Here is a 23,096-nt window from a genome sequence, read left to right on the forward strand (position 1 = left end):
TCGGATTAGGGACCTGAACAGAATGCACAGCTAAGCCGTGCAGATTTCTAAGGGAAAGTCTGTGATTTGTGGCAACTCAAACACTCGTCCTTTAAGTTAGTATACTCCATAAATACATTACAGTGTTTTCAGGATTTAGGTTTTAAATTTCATTTTCTTGTAAACTGATTTCCATTAATTTTCTATTCCTTTTCACGATTCTTGATAATAAGAAATATGGCTCTATTATCTTTAGGCAATTAATTTATGAAGAAATATATATAATGCTTTTCCTCTGTGTGCCCCATTAAGTTTTTTAAATGGTAAATAATCTGAAGATAAAACTTTATAAGGAAATAGTTGGAAATTGTAATGAGCTATAAAAAAATACTGTTCTGTGATTATAATATCGTGTAAAGTCCCATGCATAATAAAATTCTTGAGCGATACATTTTAAATGAAAGTTACACATTTGAAGTCCATTTTGTGGTAAATGTCACTTTGTTCATTTCCGTCTGTTGGATACAGCTGTAAAGACACTAAGTGAGTTATTGCATAAGTGTGAGTACATTACCTACCTCCTATTTATCCATGTACAATAGGAAAACTTGAAAAAGCCTATTGATTAAGCCAATAGCATTGGTTGACTCTAAATCAGTTTAAAAACTAAACTGATTCTCATCCTGGGACCACTAGTTTTAATTTTCACCTAGAGCATCACACATTGAAAACAGCTGACCAGACAAAATTGACATTCTGCAGAAAGACTTATAAAGGAAGTATAGAAACACTGTCCTTGGAATAATTCCCCATCACTTGGAGCTTCCTTAAATAACACCCTCTTGAGCTTTTTTTCTTTGGTTAATTCTAGGAATAGCGGATGGGCTTAATTACCATTTTCAGGGAAAATCTTCAGTGAAACTTCTACATATGAGCTTTTAAAGTTACTAGTGAAGATTAGAGGAAAATAACTAGTTTTCCACTTCTAGCCACCTCTATTCCAAGTAAGTTTAAGCTGACAAGTTTTCCAAAACTCATAAAGAGGAAATAGTCACTATAAATGAAACTGATTAGTATTTCAACTTAAATAAAAGTCAATACTTATAAAGTTAACTTGCATTAGATAAAACCAAAGTGCTATGAGCTTATTAAAATCAATTTGATAATCTTACAAATAATTGACAACTTCTCACTGATTTTGTGATTTATAACAGCCCATTTGTGTATGTGTATATGATTTCCACCAACTATTTCCTTTATTCTTATGCAACATTTTTTTTTTTTACAAAGAAAGATCTTCTCTTTATGCAGCGTGGCTCTGAAAATGTACGCCCATTTAAAGTACAATAACACTTAACCTTCAAATCATTCTTAACCTTCCAGAAAGACTGGAGAATGAGAGGGTGGAAATGAATGCAAATTCTGTCCGTTATGGATGTATGTGAATCTTGTTGGCATTATTCTTTATGATCTACATAAAGATACGTTTTTATATCATTTTGACAGAATCAGTTTAGCCTAAGAGTAACTGTTTCTAAACTTCCTGACAAATGTGAATCTAAACAAAGGTGCCACAGTCAGGTGTCCAGTCCTGAAAGGGTCTGTCTTCGGTTGGCATATTTATTATTCCTTTGATAATTCTGAAATAACAGCCTCAACAGAATATTCATGGAATGCCTGTCTGAGGCATTGCCTACTTCTAGTAGTTTATTTTAGTGAATTCTTGTTAGGAACACTTTATTTTAATGGTAAAAATGACCCTTTGTAATTAAATCAATAACTTAATTACCCCTTAGAAACCTGTACTTTTTTTTTCCCCCTAAGTGTATTTATTTATTTTGAGACAGAGAGCAGGGAAGGGGCAGAGAGAGGGAGAGAGAGAATCAATCCCAAGTAGGCTCCATGCTGTCAGCACAGAGCCCAACCTGGGGCTCGATCTCAGAAATCATGAGATCACAACCTGAGCTGAAATCAAGAGTTAGGTGCTTAACCCATTGAGCCACGCAGGCGCCGCTAGAAACCCCTGTCATTCTTGCGGCTTCTGCTTCCACTGTTGATGACTTTGGTAGCTACATCTCTGTCCCAAAGGGTCACTTATGTACAATCGAACTTTGATCTTGGAAGTTATGTAAGACCTAGGAAGATTAGGTTTGTCAGGTTATATTTGAGCCAGTATTAAAATCAACCTCAGAGTCCCTTTCTAACTACATAAATCATCTCCTTCTGCTCTGTAACTTAAAAATCAAGCCCATCCTTCCGTAAAACACACACGCACACACACACACTAATTTCACTGCTTGGGAAGACCACATCCTTGGGAATGTCTGCTTTTCCACACTCATTTGTGAGTGTTTGTTGTGTTCTGGGACAGGAGCTCAACTAAAGCAGATCGGAATTAGTAACTCCAGTAAATCACCTTAAAACTTATAGATATAGAAGGTGCATGCATGATTATGACAGCGCGGTACTGTCTGCTCGCTTTTCTGGAAAGACTTACTCGGCACTGTGGGAACCTCCCAGGCGCCCACTGCGGTGTGTTCACAATCAGCTAAAAGGCAGAGTCACTTTGTCTCCCCTTCACTCCCACCCACTTAATCACTGAGTCCCCGTAAACTTTTCTTTTACAACATCTCTCAACTGCACCCCTTTCTCTCCCTTCCTAAACTGGCCACCACTTAAGCTTTCCTCAGTTACAGCGGGTTTCCTTTCTCTGCCCTGCAGGGAATTTCTGGTCCTAGTCACTCCTGATTCTAAACCACGTCCTGCTGTCTTCAGCGTAAACGTTCAGAATTCTGGGGCACCTGATGGCTCAGTCCATGAAGCGTCCACCTCTTGGGTTCGGCTCATTTCGTGATCTTGAGGTTCATGGGATTGAGCCCTGCTTTGGACTCTGTGCTGACATTGTAGAGCCAACTTGAGACCCTCTCGTTCGTGCTCTCTGTCTCTCGCTCTCAAAATAGCTAAACTTAAGAAAAAAGTTCAGAATTCTGCTTCCATCCTGTTACCGTCCTTCTGGAGAACCTGTTGCTGTGTAATACTCTACAAATCTCTGTGTCAAATAATTAAAATTTTCTCAGAGTCTGGGCTGCTCAGAGGGTTAAAGCAACCTAGTAGGGGTAAGGCGAATTCTCTCTGAGCCATCAGGCATCAAGGCAGGCTGCAAGGAGGAGGTGGCATTCAAACATCACTTTAAGGATGATGAGTTTTGATATTGACCGAGAAAGGAACTTTAAGCTGAAGGGACAGAGAGAACATTTGCTTTCTCATCTCTTGGCTCTGACAACTAGGTGGTGTTTGGGTTTTTTGTTTTTTGTTTTTTATTTTAAGCAGGACATTTTAATGATCTATGCCTTGAATGTCTCATTTGTAAAGAAAGCTCATGAGGTATCGAAGGAAAACATTAAGGGGTATATGGCATAGTACTCTAATAAGATTTTTGGGACAAACAAATCCCAATCAAGGTTTTGTTATTACCAGACCATGCGGCTATGTAATTAGATAATAATACTAAAAGCCGACATTTGTGAAGCAGTTTGTATTTGTGCAAACGTTTTCTCATCCATCATTTCATTAGGTGCTCAAATTTGCCAAGATTAAAATTTATAGAGACAGAGTAATGGAGTGTGGTTAAGAACACACTCTCTGAAGTCAGATGCCTCACCTGTACGTGGCCCTGGCTGGTCTCAGTGTCCCTTTCAGTCCTATTGATATAAACAAGAGGGTGGTGCCTTCCCCACTGGCTTCTTGTGAAGACTTGGTCAGCTACCTGATGCCGGCTGCTCTGGACTGCCCCCAGAACCTAGAAAGCCCTCAGTAAAGGTTAGCTTCTATTACTGACACATCAGTCTCATCATCATCTCTGCTTTTAAAAACATGGAGATTACAGAGTTCTAATCCTGGGTTCTTTTCAACCCACCCCACTGGCATGACTGTGACCTACATAATGAATTAGGGATGCCACACCCTAGGTCTCTGGCCTTTTCTGTGTTGCAAAGTATGTAGCTGAATTAAGGTTTACTATTTTCTGAGATCGATATTTAACTAGAGCAGGCAAGAAAACAATTCCAGAAGTCTCTTTAAAACCTGTGCAGAACAAGTGCATATAAATCATGAAAACTCTAGAATTTCTAGCTCAGTTAAGAAGAAACAGACTATATAGTACAGTATATGTGTTAATACTACCTATGAGTCTGAATTTTTATGTACAAAATTAGCCTTACAAGCTTTCTACCTGCGGAGGCTGATCTCTGCCTCACTGATGCCCAGAGTCCCTAAGGAGAGGTTCTTTGGGGGAGTACCACAGTCCGAGGCATAGAGATTTCTCCTGCAAACAAATCGGCTTCTCTTTAGGGAAGAATTTTTCTACCTTAAAATATTGGACTGTGTATAGGACTTAATGCTGCTTGGATACTAAACAACACCTGCTCCTGGACTTGAGGATAGAAGGTGGGGATCTGATTCTCATCTTCGTTTTACCAAGTGCATGACCCTGGCTGACCAACCCCTCAGCCTCTCCACACCTGTTTGCATTTCTGAGAATAACTGAGAAGACTCAAGGATGATTGTCTTCACAGATTCCTATGTGATCTCTAGTCAATTCATGTATTTGAAAACACACTGAGAAATTATTGAGATGCTAGTATTATACTCAAGATGCATTGTGTCAGGTATCTTTCTAGGGCCAATGGCAAGTTTTGTGTCTCTCAGGTCTGTAGTTCCCTTGGAATTTCTCCTCTCTGTCCAATTGGACCCTGTGTCTTGATCAGATCAAGGACACATATTATCTTGAACTTTATCTATTTACCAAAGATTTAGACAGCTTTGCTGTCTAAAATTGGAATGAATAAATGCTGCTCATATGAAACCTAGTGAGCAAAGGAAAATCATTCTAAAAGGCACATAGTGTTTCAGCTATTGTCCTGTTTTGTCCTTGCTAGGTGATATGTCAGCGCCGTAATATTATGATACATTGCTCATTGTTGCAATTACCTTTGTCAGAGCGCATCTAGGTTTCATGCTTGCGATGTGTGAACAAAGTAATGAGATGGAGAATCTCGGTTTGTTTTCGTTGAGTATTGATCAAGTACATGACGGATTCTATAAAAGATGAGCAGATCATTTCATGATATATATTCCAGGAGCACATAAATCACATTTTTAATTGAAATTCCTTTGCCAAGGGCCTTTAATTGCTCCCTTTAAGACCCTGCATGGAAGGCATTTGTAGGTTTCTGCCGATGATTTTACAAGTCTATTCAGAATTTACACAATTGTTTCACTTGCTATCTACATAGGCAGGAAAGTTCATCAGAGCAGAGTCATGCAATGGTCCTCAAAGGCCAATAACCGGGACACACAAAGTTCTCATGCTTTATAGATTCTGTTTCACTATGTACATGAAAGTAAAGATTGTATTTTGTTTTCTTTCACTTTTACTGAAGTTTCCAAAGGTCTGTGCATTGTTGTGTTTCCACCTTTACTTCCCTGGAGATTCACCACGATGGGGGAGGGAGTGTGACCAGGAGAAGCCATTACCTCAGGGTAGAGAGAAGTAACCAAAGGAAGTCTCCTGGGAAGCCACCCATTGTCAAGTAGAATGGTGACCGCTTATCTTAAAGGGCCTTGCCTCTGTCATCATAGCTCACTCTCCTCCACTGAGCTGTGATCTTCAGTAAGGTGGCGACCAGGGGGATTGCCTTTAGCCACAGTTTGTAACTGTCCCCCGGTATCTCCCTCTTCTTCCTCCTCCTTGCATTTTAGTCCCCTCTGCCCCCTTCACCCCGGCTCTTCTTTCTTCCAAGGACTCTTTCCTATCTCAGATCGCCCCTCACCTGGGCCTCTTGACTGTCTGTGTGCCTCGAAGTTTCCACAGCAGCAGTGGGGACAGTATGTTCGTGGCATCCACAATGAAACTCTGACTACACTCCCTGTAGGACATCGTATTTCTGGTGATTAGGCCTATAATACCATCAGTATGGATTAAACGATTTTTTTTGCAGCCTATTACAAACTTCACCATCTGGTATATACTGTTTGCTTGGGACTCTATTCTCTAAATTACCAAAAAAAAAAAAAAAGATTACAATTGTACTTTTGTTATGCCCTTCATGATGAAATTGGGACTGGATGGGAACATTTTTATATCCTCGCTTGACTTTTTTTCCAGATTTCAAAATACCCCAGTCTTACCTGTATTAGTGAATCGGCTTATTATTCAATATCCAATGATGAGAAGGCACAGTTGCATTGTTTAGAAGTCTCATCAAAGACTTAGAGGGGAGGCGGAAGAAATTCTTAAATGGCAAACATAGGAACTGATGCTTTTTGACAAATGTGCATTACTTTTCTACAAGAAAAAAAAAAGAAAAAGAAAAGGCCTATTGGGTGTCAAATCTGCGGTTTCATTTGAAAGATGAAGCCATGTTATAATTCTGAAAAGAGAGAAGTAAGGAACTTGAACTTTGCCCACATTTATTAGCAACGATACTATTGTGTAAAACAGCCAAAGAGGGAGATTAAGGATGGGATGATGATTATAGCATAGTCAGTGTGTATATAATTACACTCTCTAAAAAAGGGAGAGCCTTTGTGCTATGGTGAAGATAGCACGAGAAGACCTGTACTGCCAAGTCCTCCCCACCCAGCTCGCTCTGCTCACCCCAACCCCTTCTCAGCCATGCCCAACGGGAAATGGCAAATGTGCTTATACTCTGTATACTCCTTTTAACTCCCAAAGCGAGTCGGGAAAGCATTTGATTAAGGAAATTTGCTTAAAAAGAAAGTAGCCAAACTCTCGCAAGGAGCCCGTTGGAATAGAACGGAAGGCAATGAAGCACAGTTTCCTACCCAACGGGAGCGGAAGGCCAGGAGCGGATTGTCATATCCGCCTCACTTGTAATATCAGCCACATTGGCAACACCAATTTGAACACTATCTTCTCATTGTTGGGCAGGCGGCTGTGATGGTTATCCTGTGAGATCAGGGTGAATTCTACATTGTTTGAAGATCTATTAATATTTTAAACACTGTCTACCCTTCAGGCATTGAGGTATTACATCACTGTTTATACAGCACAATTTGCCACTGCTCAGAAGGTTTCGAGTGTTTCAGCATCCTGATAATTAAGTAGGAGAGAGAATTATATTAACACAATTAACAGGAGCCAAAAGGTAGAATTTTAAATCATTTCAAATGTTTCTGATATTATGTAATCCAAAAATAACTCCTTGATTAACTAATTTGTCTCATAAGAAATGTCTCTATGTAGGTCAGGATGAGATCATGAAAAAAAAAAAAAAGAAAGAAAGAAAGAAAATCTACTCTTTGGAGAACTTTTAAACCGCCAAAAAAGAAAAATCTCATTTAAGAGCTGGAGTCAAATTATACGGTCATTTTAGTTCTCAGAATTCAAAGCATCGATGGCTGGAATCGTGTGCGTGTGATAATTCTAGGCTACTCTCAATAAATAATACATGTCATTTCTGCTTCACTGAGGCTGTCACTTACTGCTCTAAATGACTTTCAATGCAGGGCCCAGCCTGCTCTCCCAGAGTGCACTTCAGCTCAATTCCAAACCTGAAGGGCCCTTCCAGTATCCTGCTGGCTACCATAGCAACCAGACCCTGGCCCTGGGTGAGACAGCCCCTTCGCAGCAGCTCCCGGCCCGAGGTGCGCAGGCCCGCGGTGCAGGTGCGGGCCACGCCTTCAGCCAGGTACGTGTGGGAACGGGGACCCCTGCTGTATCGGTCCGGTCCATGGGGGAACAGGTGAGGCGCAGAGCTGTGAGCTGACCACGGTGTTCCCTCCTCCCCCGTCTCAGGCATGCCCGTGACTTAGGAAAGTACAGAAAGATGCCTTCAGGGCTGTGAGTGAAGGAAATGAATAATAAAATACGATTATCAAGTAACACTGAACTGTAGATTCTACCTTGGGGAATGTCTGTGAAGCACTCAGGCTCTGTTGACTTTGTAGAGGCGCATCTACGTGACTGTGTGTATAGTTACTATTTCTGTGTCTATACGGGGTATAAATATGACAGACACTCTTGAGTTTGTGAGTGCACCTGGAACCAATTTTTTCTCCCAAAAGAAAAAAAAAACATGAAATTATTCCTTGGGCGTAATCGTATCAAGGAACATAGTATTAATGCGTAATCAAGTATGCAGAACTCTTCCGAAGATAACTGTGATTGGTTTAGGAGTGGCTACACTTTGTCAAGTCTGATTTTGAAATGTACCTGCAATTGTTTCTTTGACGCCGCACACTTACTCCTATCGTTTCGCAGCACAAATTGATCAGGTGCAGCTAAGATCAGCTCTTGGCAAAAAGAACTAGCTACTCACCTGAATTTTTTTTTCTAGCAATATGTACAGGTTATTTACATGTTAATTTGGGGGTGCAGGCTCTAGTTGATCAGCCCACCGGAATTAATGTATTGATTGGAGGGCGATCTTGTTGTAAGCTACCTTAAAACTTATTTTAATCTCTGCGTTTTTACTCCTGGGATGAAGAGCCGGCAACCTTAAAAGCACCCCTTTAAGCTGATGAGCCTGATTTCATCCTTTCTGCACTAATGCACAGCACCCCTGCCACGAACAATTCCCCAGCCGCGCCACCCATCATGGGCTCCTCTAACGACCAAACCCATCCACCTCTGGTATCAGGGTATTGTTACTACCCGTCCGTGGATCTTTCCACCTAAACTGAAAGGAAATTGAGGGCAGGGCCATCTTTATCTTTTATCAGCAGCCCCTAGCCCTCCCCATGACTCCCAAGAAATGTCTGCAGACATACAGGTAGGAGGGAAGGCGAGCCAGAAAGGTACAGTCACTGTGTGATGCTTATTTTTGGTGGCACGGACATAGTGAAGCATAACCTGAAAGGTCTCAGTGCATTTCAATTATTAAATTATTGCCCTGACAATATATGAAAAATATGATTACCTCCTCCAGGCAACACTCTTGTCCATCAGTGGCTTTGTGACTTTTACCTTCTTGTGATGTCAAGCTATAAGATATGTGAAATATCAAAGGGATATTTGAACAATCAAGCTATAGGATATGTGAAATATCAAAGAGATATTTGAAAGGGATATGTGAAAAATCAAAGGGAGTGGTAAATAGAACGTTCCACTGAGAAGACTGGCCAGCTGCCCTCTCGTGTATGACCCTTGTTCAGGCAATGCATCCATTTGGATGGAGAGATGGGGTGTGCGGTGCTTGAGAGGGATGGACCCTCAAGTCAGGGTCTGGGTCACACACACAGACACTAGCCCTGGAGCGATTCTGTCTCCCAGATGCAGGATCACTGTTCTTTCACTTTTTAAATGTTTATTTTTGAGAGAGAAAGAGAGACAGACAGGACATGAGCAGGGGAGGGGTACAGAGAGAGAGAGAGAGAGAGAATCCAAAGCAGGCTCCAGGCTCTGAGATGCCAGCCCAGAGCCCAACACAGGGCTCAAACTCACAGACAGCGAGATCATGACTGGATCCGAAGTCGGACCTTTAACCGACTGACCCACCTGGGCGCCCCAGGGTCACTGTTCTTTAAACGTACTGGTCTGTTCCATTTCCCTTAAAGAAAGGTGCAAGGATATGTGAGGGAATATCTAACAGTGGTTTTTAATTTATTAGAAAAAATTATATATACAAATACACATGCATTTATCACATATACATAATACTCCGTATTTTTTCATTGCCTAAGAACATTATATGATGTTTGAAATATTGGGTGTTATCAGCATACGAAATATTATTAGATTTTCTTAATCTAATTTTATTTTATTAAAAGATGAGGGCCACCTGGGTGGCTCAGGTCATGATCTCAGTTAAGCCTCTGACTTTGGCTCAGGTCATGATCTCACGGTTAGTGGGTTTGAGCCTGGCGTCGGGCTCTGTGCTGACAGCTCAGAGCCTGGAGCCTGTTTCAGATTCTGTGTCTCCCTCTCTCTCTGACCCTCCCCTGCTCATGCTTGCTCGCTCGCTCATTCTCTTTCTCTCAGAAGTAAATAAAAACATTAAAAAAATTTAAAAACAATAAAAGATGAAATGGAAGCTGTGATTTCATTATCTAGATATAGACTTTTTTTCCTCAAATGCATCCCATCCTTGAAAGGAACTATATTTCTTCTCATCTGTCCCAACCCTCTTTGACCATGAAACAGTGATTGTGTTAGAATACACTCAATTTTGAATTCTTTGGAAGCAAGTGTATTACACACCCTTTTATCCTTATATCTGACTATCTACTTCTAGGTCTAAGAGGCCACATTCAGAAATGAGCGATATTTTACACTCAAATTAGCCTGTGAAAGCTATGAAGATAGCTTTTACCAGCCGCCTAGAACTTCTAAGACACAAAGGTAGTAAAACAATAAAGTTCTATCTTTTTTTAAAAAGTATCTTGAACTCGTATTCCTCATGTTTGGCTTTCTTTTTCATAAATACCTAAGACCTCTGTAATTTGAGTTACAGTTGAAACACTAAATCATTTTTTTTTTTTGAAAATCTGTATTCCCATAGCTGAGCATCATGGAAAATAGAAATGTCAATACAAAATGAAATATCAGTTAACTTATCAAGTCATCTGTGAGCATCTTCTAAGCACAATTCACACATAGCTGTATAATGATGAGTTGTTAAAGCAAAGCTTTCTTATAAAATTAATAGCTACCATTTATTAAGCACGCAGAAGTAATCTGTTTTACATGCACCCTCTTATTTCATCCCTACAATGTGCCCATATTAGCATCTACACTTTAAAGATGGGAAAATTCGGGGCACCTGGGTGGCTTAGTCAGTTAAGCGTCCGACTTTGGCTCAGGTCAAGATCTCACAGTTCATGGGTTCGAGACCCGCGTCGGGCTCTGTGCTGACAGCTAGCTCAGAGCCTGGAGCCTGTTTCAGATTCTGTGTCTCTTTCTCCCTCTGCCCCTACCCTGCTCACACTGCCTCTCTCTTTCTCACTCTCTCTCAGAAATAAATAAAACATTAAAAAAATTTAAAGATGGGAAAATTCAAAGTCATCACTTTGAGAGACATTTTCACACACCATTTTAAGGCAGCAGCAATAGTAAAACTGGGCACAGAATCTGGACTGAGTTGAAGTGTAGCGATGCCAGGAGTGTTTCATAGGTTTCCTTTTATTATTGACCATTTCAACAGCTTGGACCTAGTAATAGGTCTATAAATGTAGACAAGCAATATGGTGGTTTATCTGCTTCCGTGTTATAGGACTTCTGCTTGGAGCTAATTCTGTCATCCAGTAATTAACACGGGAGTAAAACAGTAGAAACTCAGAATGACAAGATGGGGCCTCACATTAAAAGCCCGCTTTAAAATTTAATCAGAAAATGTAGCAAAGTTGTAAAGATATCAAAGCCATGTATTTGAAGTCATCAGAGTTATAGTTTGAAGTTGTCTGTAAATGTGCATGTTCAAGGTGATAAGTTTGAGGCAAAAGTGACTGGCATACTCATTTACTCTGGCAGGTGGGTGGGTGGATGGAAAAATCTGAACACTCAAAGCAGGGGATTGTTCTAATCCACTTGATTAACAGGAGTGAGGCTGTTGGCAAATATCTAAATCTTATTTATTTTACTAAGTGGTGGATCTTGATGCCATGATTCACTTTTAGTTTTTCTGGCTGCAGTAGGAAAGGCATGCTTTATTGAATGTCCCATATGACCTCTGACTCCAACATAATGTCAGAGAAGCGTTGAACAAGTAAACAGTATTTTTATTTTCCTTTAGCATTATACCTAGAAAGTAGGGGCACCATGCCCCATTCTAATCACATCCCCTTTGTTCAGATTATCTCGAGAATCCCTCTATTCCAGTGGCTTCGCAGAGCCCAGTGACATATTCTTTTCAATATTGTGACTGGTGTGAAAGCTCATTTCTTCAAGGCTGGATTAATTTTTAGAATACCTTGTAGTTAGAAAGTGCCAAAGGGGTTAGGGAAATTCAAATCATCGCCAACAGATGCCAGACCAGGTCGATAAGGTCAACAATCAATCAACACAAAAACATTTCTCTTTTTTTGGTCTTAAAAAATATGTGTAATTCTAAAGTAAAGCAAATGGTTTTGGGTCTGGCTCATAAATCATGTTACCATGCAATTTCAAAGGAGTATCATACATGTTCAAAGATTCTAATTTCAATTAAAACCTCTGGCTTATTCAGCAGAATAAATGTTTGTGGAGCGATCATCACCCGACTGTACACCAGACCCTGACAATACATGCATGACTTCCATTGCCCCATCATATCAGTCTGCAGGTAAAACTAAGAGTCACAAAATGTGCAATAGAATATTGATTTTCTGGCGTTGCTCTAACTACAATCCTTGGAAGTCCTTCTCCTCAGGCACTAGGGTGAGTTTAGGGGGCTGGGAGGCACAGAAAGGAAGACTCTTCCCATCCACCCCCAGGACCTTTCTGTGAAGTAACATAAGCCAATTTATGGTTATTCTTTCCCGCTCCTTTCAATCTCTATGTCCCAGCCTCTAAACAGGCTTTGTAGATAGCCTCTCCCTCCCTCCTCCAAGTGAACCTTGTGCTTTATGTAGCTCTCGTGAGTGGCCCAGTTACATTTGTGTATCTATGGGTTATTCTTTTTTAAAAAATATTTTTGAGAGAGAGAGGTCAGGGGAGAGGCAGAGAGAGAGGGAGACACAGATTCCCAAGCAGGTTTCAGGCTCTGAGCTGTCAACACAGAGCCAGAATTAAGGCTCGAACCCACGAACCATGAGATCATGACCTGAGCTGAATTCAGAGGTTTAACCAACTGGGACACCCAGGTCCCCCTCTGTGGGCTATTCTTGAACACATCCTGGATGCTTTGTGTATCTGTCGTAAGCCATGTGCTGTTGTATGTGCTTGGGATGCAGTAGTAAAGAAAATAGAATCCCCATCCTCAGGGAACCTAAATTCTAGCAACAGCATGAATGAGAACGCAGAACATTGACACAGGGAATAAGTAAATTATGTAATTGGTTAGAAAGTGATGATTTCTATGAGAAGGAAATTATGCCAAACAGGATAAGCAGGATCCAAAGTGTGGGAGGGGTGTGGTATATGGGGCCTTGTGCAGAAGGTGAGGATTGGTAAAGTCCTAAAGGTGCAGAGAGAGTCAGCTGTATGTAGGGGTGTCATGGGAACAACAAATGCAACGAGTGGCTCCCGGACCAGGTGGCCTGGCATCTTGATGGAGCAGCGTGGGCACTAACGCGGGGTGCAGGAGTCTTCAAAGGGATGAGAAACCCAGCCAGCGATTGTGAGGATCTTGCCTTGTACTCTCGGAAGCCCGGCATGACTTACGCGTTGAAAGCATCATTTCTGCCATATCACATATAACACCTGTAGTTGGTCACACAGGAGTCTGTGTCTTCCGATCAGACGGCCTTGCCACACCCATAGAAACCACACATAGTTGACCTCCATATCTCAAGTGACCGACCCAGGGCTCACCCGGTGTCCATCAGGCTCCTTGAACCCCAGCCTTTCTCTTTTTAATCATACCGCAGAGTTTGTGGGTAGAGAGCCGATAGAGCAACCGACTCTCCTCCAGGCTTTGTCTTTTTCCACTCCCATAAAATTCCCTGTGGATTATATGAAATACACTGAGGAGTCTCTAAAAATGCCGGTTTCTCTCCATGTCCCAACATTACGTAGTCTCATCACACATTTCTAACCTCAAAGAAACAAAATGCACAAGAGATAAAGTGTATATCTGTATAAAGGGCACTGGCAAAGTAGCGTTGGACCCCAAAGATTTTAAAACCATTCTTCAGAACTGAAGTAAGTATGTGCATATTTATAATCCTAGAAAAACGCCTGCTTGCTATAAGAAAGTCAGAATTGTATGATAGTCTTGTAAACTAAAACTGGACAATAGTCGATGAAAAGCAGTAAGCTTTCTCAGAGGCAAAATTGCCGTCGCTTTTTGATGTGGCCGCCTTTTTTCACGTGGCACTGACTTTTATGTCTTAAAAGTGCTCATATAGCCTCTCTCATAATTATAAATATACCGTCTCCTCACTTGGGCCAGTGGCTTGGTGTTCGTTGAATTTGGAGCACCTCTCAGCTGTGGCATAGTCTCATGTCAGGAAGACGTGAAGATCGAGGGGGTGGAGAGCTCTGTGGATGGTGGCTCCGTGGACAGAGACCTGCGTGGTGCAAAGGGGAAGCAAATCCCCAATAAACACCTGCTTATTGACCATTCAGTGAAGAGGGTCATACATACAGCTGGGGTGACATCACTCTAATTTGCTTCATTATGAGACAAGTTGTTGCTCGGTAACATTAATGCAGAGAAAAGTCACCCATGACCTTGGGAAACACAAAATTATAGGGATGTATTTAGAATATACACAGTACGTAGCAGTTAGAGGAGGAATTGTGTCATTTTGTCTACTTTCCTTGACTGGTTTGTGGGAAACTGGTGGTTCTTTTAAGACAGTTTTCAGATGACCACCTATTGGAAATCTTTTCCTCATTGCTCTGCTTGAAAACCTTCCCTCTCCATTTTCTGTGTCCAGTAAAAATCTATTTAATCTGGCTTCAGTGATTGAAACATCTCTCATTGCAGGGAGGGTGTGTGTGTGTGTTATATTATAACGTTTCCTCTCCTAAGCAAATATTTGAATTGGCTTCTTGAAGTAAATATTGAATGAACCACTTGCTGAAATAAACCATTTTTCTTGGCCGTATATTTTTCCCAAGGCCCGTTTAGTTTTTTGGAAAAAGTTGCCATCCCGAAATACCTCCTTATGTATTCTTTAAGGTAAATTTATGTAACTCATTGTTTTCTATCTCTTTACTTTCTTTCCACTAGAAGAGCCTTTTAAGGGCCATATGAAATACTTTTCTGAATATTTATTGATAATGACCCTAATCATACTTTTTATTAAACAGAGGTTTAGAGGGTAGGAAAACCCATCACCCAGGATGCAAAAATCTACACCACCTTGTTTTTACTAGTGTCTGGGAAACCTTGGAAAACCGGTTCCCTACCGCCTCCAACTCACTATGGTCACAGGGGTGATAGATTTGCGAGAGCAGGTGCTCTCGCTCTCTCCTCTCTCTCACTCTCTCTTATAATTGTGAGACCCTCATCCAGAAAGAAACCAGTGAGTGTGCTCTCCATTATTATCTCAGAGATTATAGCCCTTATGGTCCTTGTAATTAAGTTGTTCTCCTCCGAGGAAGGAATTTCTTCCAGACTCCTTGGTGTTTTACAATTACTTAAGTTGGCTTTGCTCTGGGCACCACCTCTAGCTATTAAGACGAGGTCACCGCCAGGTAAACCCTGCGCTTCTCTTCTCATCCAGCAGGGAGGGCTCCAGGGACAGTGTGAACTGTGGCCAGAAGCTGTCTCTGTATGTTTCCTGTTAGTTTTTACCAAAAGCAGTGCTCCTCAAGGGAATCCCTAGACAAAGCTCTTGATGATTTGATTTGGCTATTTCCAAAGCCAAACCTTTCTCACAGCACCAGACTTTTCTACCTTGGGAATTCTTTTAAAGAGTGGCACTCCTTCTAAAGTTAATTTCAAAAGAGAAGTTATCAAAATTGGGGGAGCATTGGTAGTAGTGTTCAGATGGATGTATTTCATCCCAGGGAGTAAGTTTAAGGGCACGAAACTTATTTGGGAATGTAGCTTCATTTCAATTGTGTCATACTATAGGAACATTTCCGATCACACCTACATGAGACTGCTTTCCGTAGGTGTGATTTCTTCTCGTTTCCAAGCTGTGAGGGTAAATGGCTTTTTCCACCTGAGCACATGAGTGTGCTGGCCTAAAGCCCCTTGCACACTTACCCTAGGAAATTTCTCCATGCGCTCAGGTGTTTTAGTCAATAGCATGTGGCTAATATTTCTAAACCGTGTTACCAGGTTGTTATGGTTTAGAAATGCATTTCTTCAAGGATGTCAACTTGTGGGGCGCCTGGGTGGTTCAGTCGATTAAGTGTCCGACTTTGGCTCAGGTCATGATCTCACCATTTGTGAGTTGGAGCCCCGTGTCAGGCTCTGTGCTGACAGCTCAGAGCCTGGAGCCTGCNATAAAAAATTTTTAAAAGTTGTCCTCTTAAAGCCATGTCCTATATTTTAGTATTTAAATGCTATTCAAGCTTCTTAACTCATCAAACAGATGTTATTCAGTCATTGCTTTTATTCTCTTATTTGCCTCAAATAGCTGCCTGCCCCTTGCTCACCAAATCAGTGTCCTCTCCCGTGTTCCTGTTCTTCTGCGTCCTGGCCCTGTTTCATCTGCCTTCCTTTGAAACATGCTTACCGGCTATGCCTCTCGTGATGTTGTTTTTGCCCAGGACCTCGTTGGTCACCACAACCAGGAATGTCTGCACCATGCGTCATTAGGTCCACCAGTCTGATGACAATCCCAGGAAAACAAAAGTGATAAATGAGGCCGAGGAGGGAAACAGACAGCTGATCCCAAGTCGCCAGGGCTCCCTGTGGGAGGCCACGAAGCAGGGACTCCCTCTCCCCATTCCTGACAGCGTCGGCCCGGCTGCCTGGCTTTCCGGGCAAATATTCCTCCTGACCCAGAGTTAGGGGTCTCGCCGACAATTCCAGAAACTTGGCAGGTCTAAATGCATCTTCACGGGGACTGCCCATAGAGCATGGGCCTGCTTTACAAAACGTTGTGTTGCTCAGTGACACTGCTTACTCATGGTTTGAAGTCAAGATTCCTTAGACCGTCCAGGTTGTCAAGTTTCTTTTTTAACTGGCTGTAAGCATAGCTAGGTTTTGTTTTGCGTTGTTTTGCGGGCACAGCCTAATCCCCAAATAATGAGGATGAAGTAAGTTTCCAAGTTTGGAGAACTTTCCCCCTATTTCACCCCGTCCCCATCCCCACTCTGTTTATGGAAGATAAAGTAGAAAGGGATGAGGAAGTATGTAGAGGCCAATGCCACAGTCTGGCCCAGGAGTGCCTTATTTTCAGAGATCCAAGCTTCCCGAAAAGAACAGTGTCAGAATTGTTAACATGGTATTATTCTGTACACGTAATGATAGGTCTCCACTATAATGTCAAGGCAAAATATTTCACACGAGAGGATCGCAGAGAGGCCTTCAGGAACAAAGTCCTCATTCGTACATGGAACATAGCAGCAGCTACTTAATGATTTATTGAGTTAGAGAACGAATTAACACGTGGATCTTGAATACTGTTGGTTAATGGGTGTTGGAAATAATGTACATATTGCCGAAATTCCTATTTTAGTATTTTTTTTAATGTTTTATTTATTTCTAGGAGAGAGAGAGAGACAGCGTGAGCAGGAGAGGGTCAGAGAGAGAGGGAGTCACAGACTGAAACAGGCTCCAGGCTCTGAGCTGGCAGTCAGCACAGAGCCCGACGCGGGGCTCGAACCCACGAACCGGGAGATCATGACCTAAGCGAAAGTCGGACGCTTAACAGACTAAGCCACCCAGGCGCCCCTACTATTGTTTTTACTACACTTTGAAAATCCATTCTCTCCTTAAACACTTACATAAAATAGATAGAAGTGCACTCCAGAATTACACATGAGGCCTTGGTGTATAAATGTATACACACAAACATAAATGTACAAATCATAACTAGTATTTTCTAAATCTGACCCATCTGAAACTTCTATGTAAACTATTATGTACACGAAATATCTAATCCATAAGAACTTTGAAAAATGTTATGTATTGCTCATGTCTCATTAAAAAACAAAAAAAAAAAAAACTACCTACATTTTTTTTTAACTTGAGATATAATGTATTTAAAGTATCCATTGGAAGTGGAATAATGTTGCATTTTTCTCTTGATGAATTTCCATAATGGGAAGCAAGAAAGGAAAGACATTTAGTATGTACCAAACTCAGCCTATTGGAAACTATTTAATCAGAGTGTCTGTTTGGCACTATTCTACTTCACATGGGTGGGTGTCCTATTTCAGAGGGGTAGGGAAAAGAAATAAAGTAGCCCTTTGGCTGGAGTCTGTTCTAAGGAGCTGAAAATGAAGACCCCAACAGAAATCCTCCTTCTCAAAAGCCCATACTGTGATTGATCTAAGACAGTCTTAGGGCACAATCTGCTCCAAGTATGTAAAAAGCTTTATGTCATCTTAAGGCTCTCATCATCAATAAAAACATTATTTCAATTCTTATTTCATTTCCAAATATCCTTAGGGAAGAATGGTTTAATAGTCATTTTTTTTGTTGATATTGTTGTTTGGGGGCTTTTTAACGTTTATTTTTGAGAGAGAGGGAGAGAGAGACAGTGAAAGCAGCAGAGGGGTAGAGAGAGAGGAAGACACAGAATCTGAAGCAGGCTCCAGACTCTGAGAGGAGCTGAAGATGGATGCTTAACCAACTGAGCCATCCAGGCACCCCTGTTTGTTTTTTTTTTTTAATGAAGTTTTGTAACTCTACCTAATGTAAAACTGGATTTACAGTTTTATAGCATTATAAGTACAATGCACTTTTAAGGTAGAATTGAGCTTCCATGACAGTAAAGTGGGTAACATTCTATGTGTGTTGAAATCTGTTTATATTATTTTAANTAACCAACTGAGCCATCCAGGCACCCCTGTTTTGTTTTGTTTTTTTAATGAAGTTTTGTAACTCTACCTAATGTAAAACTGGATTTACAGTTTTATAGCATTATAAGTACAATGCACTTTTAAGGTAGAATTGAGCTTCCATGACAGTAAAGTGGGTAACATTCTATGTGTGTTGAAATCTGTTTATATTATTTTAACCCAGTGACCTAGGTGGTAATAAACCTAGTTCTGGGGCACAGATCCTGTATCCTTAACTAAGGATAAGGCTAAGAGTTGCTAGAGAAATTACATAATGGAGCCAAACATAAACAGAAGAGCAGAAACAAGTTCCCAAAACGTTACTGCTTTTGTCCAATTAATGCTGAAAAACAGAGTTCTCTGCGTAGCCAAAGAATCATTCTTAGCCCCTTATTACTCTACAGCCATCAGAATGGAGTATAACACCCATGGATTATTTACTGAAAACCGCAAAGGGAAGTATACAGTAGTCAGTCCAGGGAGGTAGGCCACCGCCTACAGTTGCCTATTGGAATTCAAATGAACTAAATTTAAGTAGGTGTTAAAATCTAATGCCGACTTTAAGTACCCAATAGACTCCTGTGTCTAGTGGCTACCCTACCACACAGTGCAGATACAAAACATTTCCACCATGAACAATACCAATCTTAAAAAGCACGTAACATTTTATTTTTTGTGTTTTCATTTTTTTCACATAAAAATGGCAAAATTTCACCAAGATCCTACAGTATTTAAAATATTTTTGAATTAGGACACCTGCGTGGCTCAGTCAGTTGAGGGTCCAGTTATTGATTTCAGCTCAGATCATGATCTCACAGTTATTGATTTCAGCTCAGATCATGATCTCACAGTTCGTGAGTTCAAGCCCCCTGTCGGGCTCCGAGCTGGCAGTGTGGAGTCGGCTTGGGATTCTCTCTCTCTCTGCCCCTCCCCGCTCTCAAAATAAATAAACTTTTAAAAAGAGAGAGATTTCTGAATTGGCTGCTATAGCCTGTCAAAATATCTGGAGCTAGTATGGTAGTTCTCAGAACTTCTACAGACTCAGGGGCCACTTAAAGAATATTTGGAGACAATAATATTTAATAGCTAACGCCCCAGAGACTAGAAGTTTCGATGGATTGAAAGGAAAATTAAACATGTGCAAAGTATGTTCTTGTTTTCCTGCTACCCACATCCTTCTAACATTTAAACCCCAGAGTTCTACATAACATTGTTTTAACTCATATTTGTATACTTTAGTATTTGCTTTATTAAAGTCCGTCACATAGGGTTATTAATATTATATATCCAGGGCATAACACAAAGAATCTGTTCTGTTCTAATCAGGGAGCTCTCCTGTGAGCCTCTGGGGTTCTTTCTCCTCCTTATGCTCCTGTGGGAAGGGTTTAGAGAAAATTCCTGTCGTAGGCTTTTATGCCACTTGTCAGCTGGCTTCCGCACAGATGAACGTAGCTCGGGCCCCAGGAGAGCTTCAGAAGAAAAGCGAAAGAAGGTCCCTGTCTGCAGCTTCATGGTGGTTCTCATACCAGCAGCATCCGTCTCCGCCTGGGAGATTGCTAGAAAAGCAGACTCACAGGCTCACGCCAGACCCCCGAATCAGAATTTCTTCTAGATCTGTGGCTTGTAAACTCTAGCGAGCCCCATAATCACCTTTGGAACTTGTTAAAACAGCTCCCTGGGCCCCCACGCCAGAAGTTCTGATTCAGTAAAGGTGCACTGACTCTGACTGCAGGCAGGGACCACACATGGAAAACCACTGCTTTAGGGCTAACTTGTTGTCATATTTGGTGGCACACTGGAATCATGCAGGGAGCTCCCCAGTAGCCTGATGTTGAGTCCCACCCCTGGGGATTGAGTGCATGAATATTGAGATTTAAAGAAAAAAGCACTCCCATGCCATGATAATATGCAGCCAGGTTTGAGAAGCCCAGCCTATATACGTTTCATGCTCAGAACTTCTACCCAGACGGGGGGCGCCTGGGTGGCTTAGTCGGTTGAGCGTCCGACTTTCGCTTGGGTCATGATCTCGTGGTTCGTGGGTTCGAGCCCCGCGTCGGGCTCTGTGCTGACTGCCAGCTCAGAGCCTGGAGCCTGTTTCAGAGTCTGTCACTCCCTCTCTCTCTGATTCTCCCTTGCTCACGCTGTCTCTCTCTCTCCTAGAAATAAATAAAACATTAAAAAAAAAAAAAAAAAGAACTTCTACCCAGACGGAAGAAAAAGTGGAAGCAAGCAGCATCCTCAGGACTCTGGATGGTGCTAGACTATATCTCTGGGGCGCAGATGAGCACAGCAGTTTTACAGAGCTTCTCCACCATCCTCCACACATAACCCCGCTCCCCTCCCCCCCATTGCCAAAGCCTTGGGACCAACTTTATTAACTCTTCCTTTATGCTGCAAATCCGTGATATCCGTGCTATGGATCAGGCCTTTCTCTAGTTGCTGGAGACCCATTATTGAACAAAGTTACAGAGTTTATTTTATATTTTACTTTCACTCCTACTGTTAAATTCAAACTAATTGCTCAGTGGTGTTAAAGGAAAACTAGAGCTGGACAGTAATTAAAGTGGTAAAGATAGATTTTATTCAGGAAAAAAGAAACACTACCGTAGTAGACGGAAAGAGACCTTGGTAATGAACTAGGTTCAGTCTGTAATTCAACAAGGAAAAGTGGGATTTATGGCCAAGGAGCACGGTGGAGTCCCTGGGCAGCAAAGAGGGGGAAGGGGGGAATTAAACCCACCTCACCGGGCTCTTGCTGAAGGCCAGCTGGGTGCTCATAAGGCACCAGGCAGGTGTGGGTGTGGGGGGGGGAGGGTGGCGGCTGAGGAACGAGGTCCAATCTGCAGGGTGACCCGGCATGGAGCACAGGGGCCTCTGGCTAAACTAACTCAGCAGAATTCTTGCTAAGACTGGAGAAAGCAGTGGTGAACGAGGAAGGACCCCCAGCCAGGGTCTAGCTGAGAAGACAGTTCAGAGGAGCCTGACCGGAGTTGGGTCAAGGAGAGAATATACAGAAATATGTAAAATACCTACATCCTATATAGATGCACACACACACTCATACACACGCAGTGTCTTTTGACCAACTGCTTATCTCCTCTCAGCCCACTGCCCTTAACAGAGAATTTTGATTTTGCTCAGTTAACTCCCTCGGATCTTCCCATGAACCTGACACCAGGTAAAATTTGGAATGGTGCGTGTGTGCGCGCACGGGCGAGGGATGGAAGTGCCCAGCCTGTTATTTGCCAGTTGCCGTTCCCACCCGGGTGGAGAGGCAGCATTGAAACTTTCAAGGGACGGCGTCTGCGCGGGCCCTCTCCTCCCTTCCCTGCAGCTTGCCGGCTTCCTCCTTCCCACTCAGTTCCCACCCGTAACTTCAAAACCTTCCTTCTCAAGCTTCTCTCTCCGTGCACAATCCTACCCTCTTTTCACACCAGCCGGCTCTCGGAAACCTTTCTGCTCCTCCGGGAACGCCTGGAGGATCCCAGACCTCCTGCCCAGAAGTGGTTGACAATGTAGTGTTTTCATTCGAATGCAAATTTGTCTCTGGACAAGATTCAAGGAAAGTGCTTCCCCTCCAACCCTTTCTCCAGCTCCGCCCGGCCCTTGTTGTCTTTTGTGTTCTCCTAAATAAATGAGAGGCGACTGGATTTCAATGTGAAGACACAGCTGCAGGGGGCTCTTAAAAGCCAGCTAGAGAGAGACGGACAGAGAGAGAGGAGAGATGCTGAAAGATTTGTTAAAATCTAGAAAAGGGAGGCTTTTTTAGTGTTTCATTTGCAATTGCTCTGATTCCTCGAGAAATCCCCAACCCCCATATTGAAAGACCAAGTGTATTTATTTCGACTTCATATTTTCCCCTCCTCCTAACTTTTCTGGTCCAAAAGAAGAATCCACACGACAATAGCAACAGAATACACTCTGGGAAGTAGGCTTATTCTTGATGTCCTCCGGATAAGTATGCAACTTGGCCCATGTGGGGGCAGAAACGGCGTCCAGTGGAGCGACGGTGGGGGCGGGGGGCGTTGCGTGCCTTGACTTCTGGCTTCAGAAGGAACCGGTGGTGACCGCATGCAGGCATAGGTCACGGTGACCCTGTCGGGCGGCCTTTTAAAGTCTTTCTGTGCCTCTTGTGGGGATGAGCCCTGGGTGTTGTGTGGAAACTAATTTGACAATAAACTATTTGTAAAAAAATAAAAAACAAAAACATTAGCTAACAACAACAAAAACAAAAAAATCTTTATGTGCCCGATGCGATGCCTCTGCCCTTCCAGAAGCATCTTACGTATGTAAGCAGACACTGCCCCAGTCTCCAGACACGATTCCCATCTCACTGTCGGCCTTGGCTGGCGGGTCGCCCCCTGTGTCGGAAAGGACCGTGCCCGAGAAGATGGGGGGCAGAGGGGGGGCTCTGCGTCCCGATCCCGCGCNAAGTCCTACAGCACCAGCTCGCCCATCAACATCGTCGTGTCCTCGGCCGGCCTGTCCCCGATCCGCGTGACCTCGCCCCCCACCGTGCAGTCCACCATCTCCTCGTCGCCCATCC

General features: G+C 42.4%; 1 protein-coding gene across 1 annotated transcript in view; it reads left to right on the top strand.

The window, feature by feature from the left end:
• The window catches only part of CTNND2 (catenin delta 2), a 784,902-nt gene that overhangs the window by 368,172 nt on the left and 393,634 nt on the right, over window positions 1-23,096 (top strand). Inside the window, exons 5-6 of the mRNA XM_077749452.1 lie at window positions 7,510-7,745; window positions 22,925-23,085. Coding sequence (XP_077605578.1) covers window positions 7,510-7,745; window positions 22,925-23,085 — 397 coding nt within the window. The remainder of the gene's footprint in view (window positions 1-7,509; window positions 7,746-22,924; window positions 23,086-23,096) is intronic.

The sequence above is a fragment of the Crocuta crocuta genome, unplaced genomic scaffold (genome assembly GCF_008692635.1).
Source record: "Crocuta crocuta isolate KB4526 unplaced genomic scaffold, BGI_CrCroc_1.0 scaffold89, whole genome shotgun sequence".
Taxonomy (NCBI): Eukaryota; Metazoa; Chordata; class Mammalia; order Carnivora; family Hyaenidae; genus Crocuta; species Crocuta crocuta.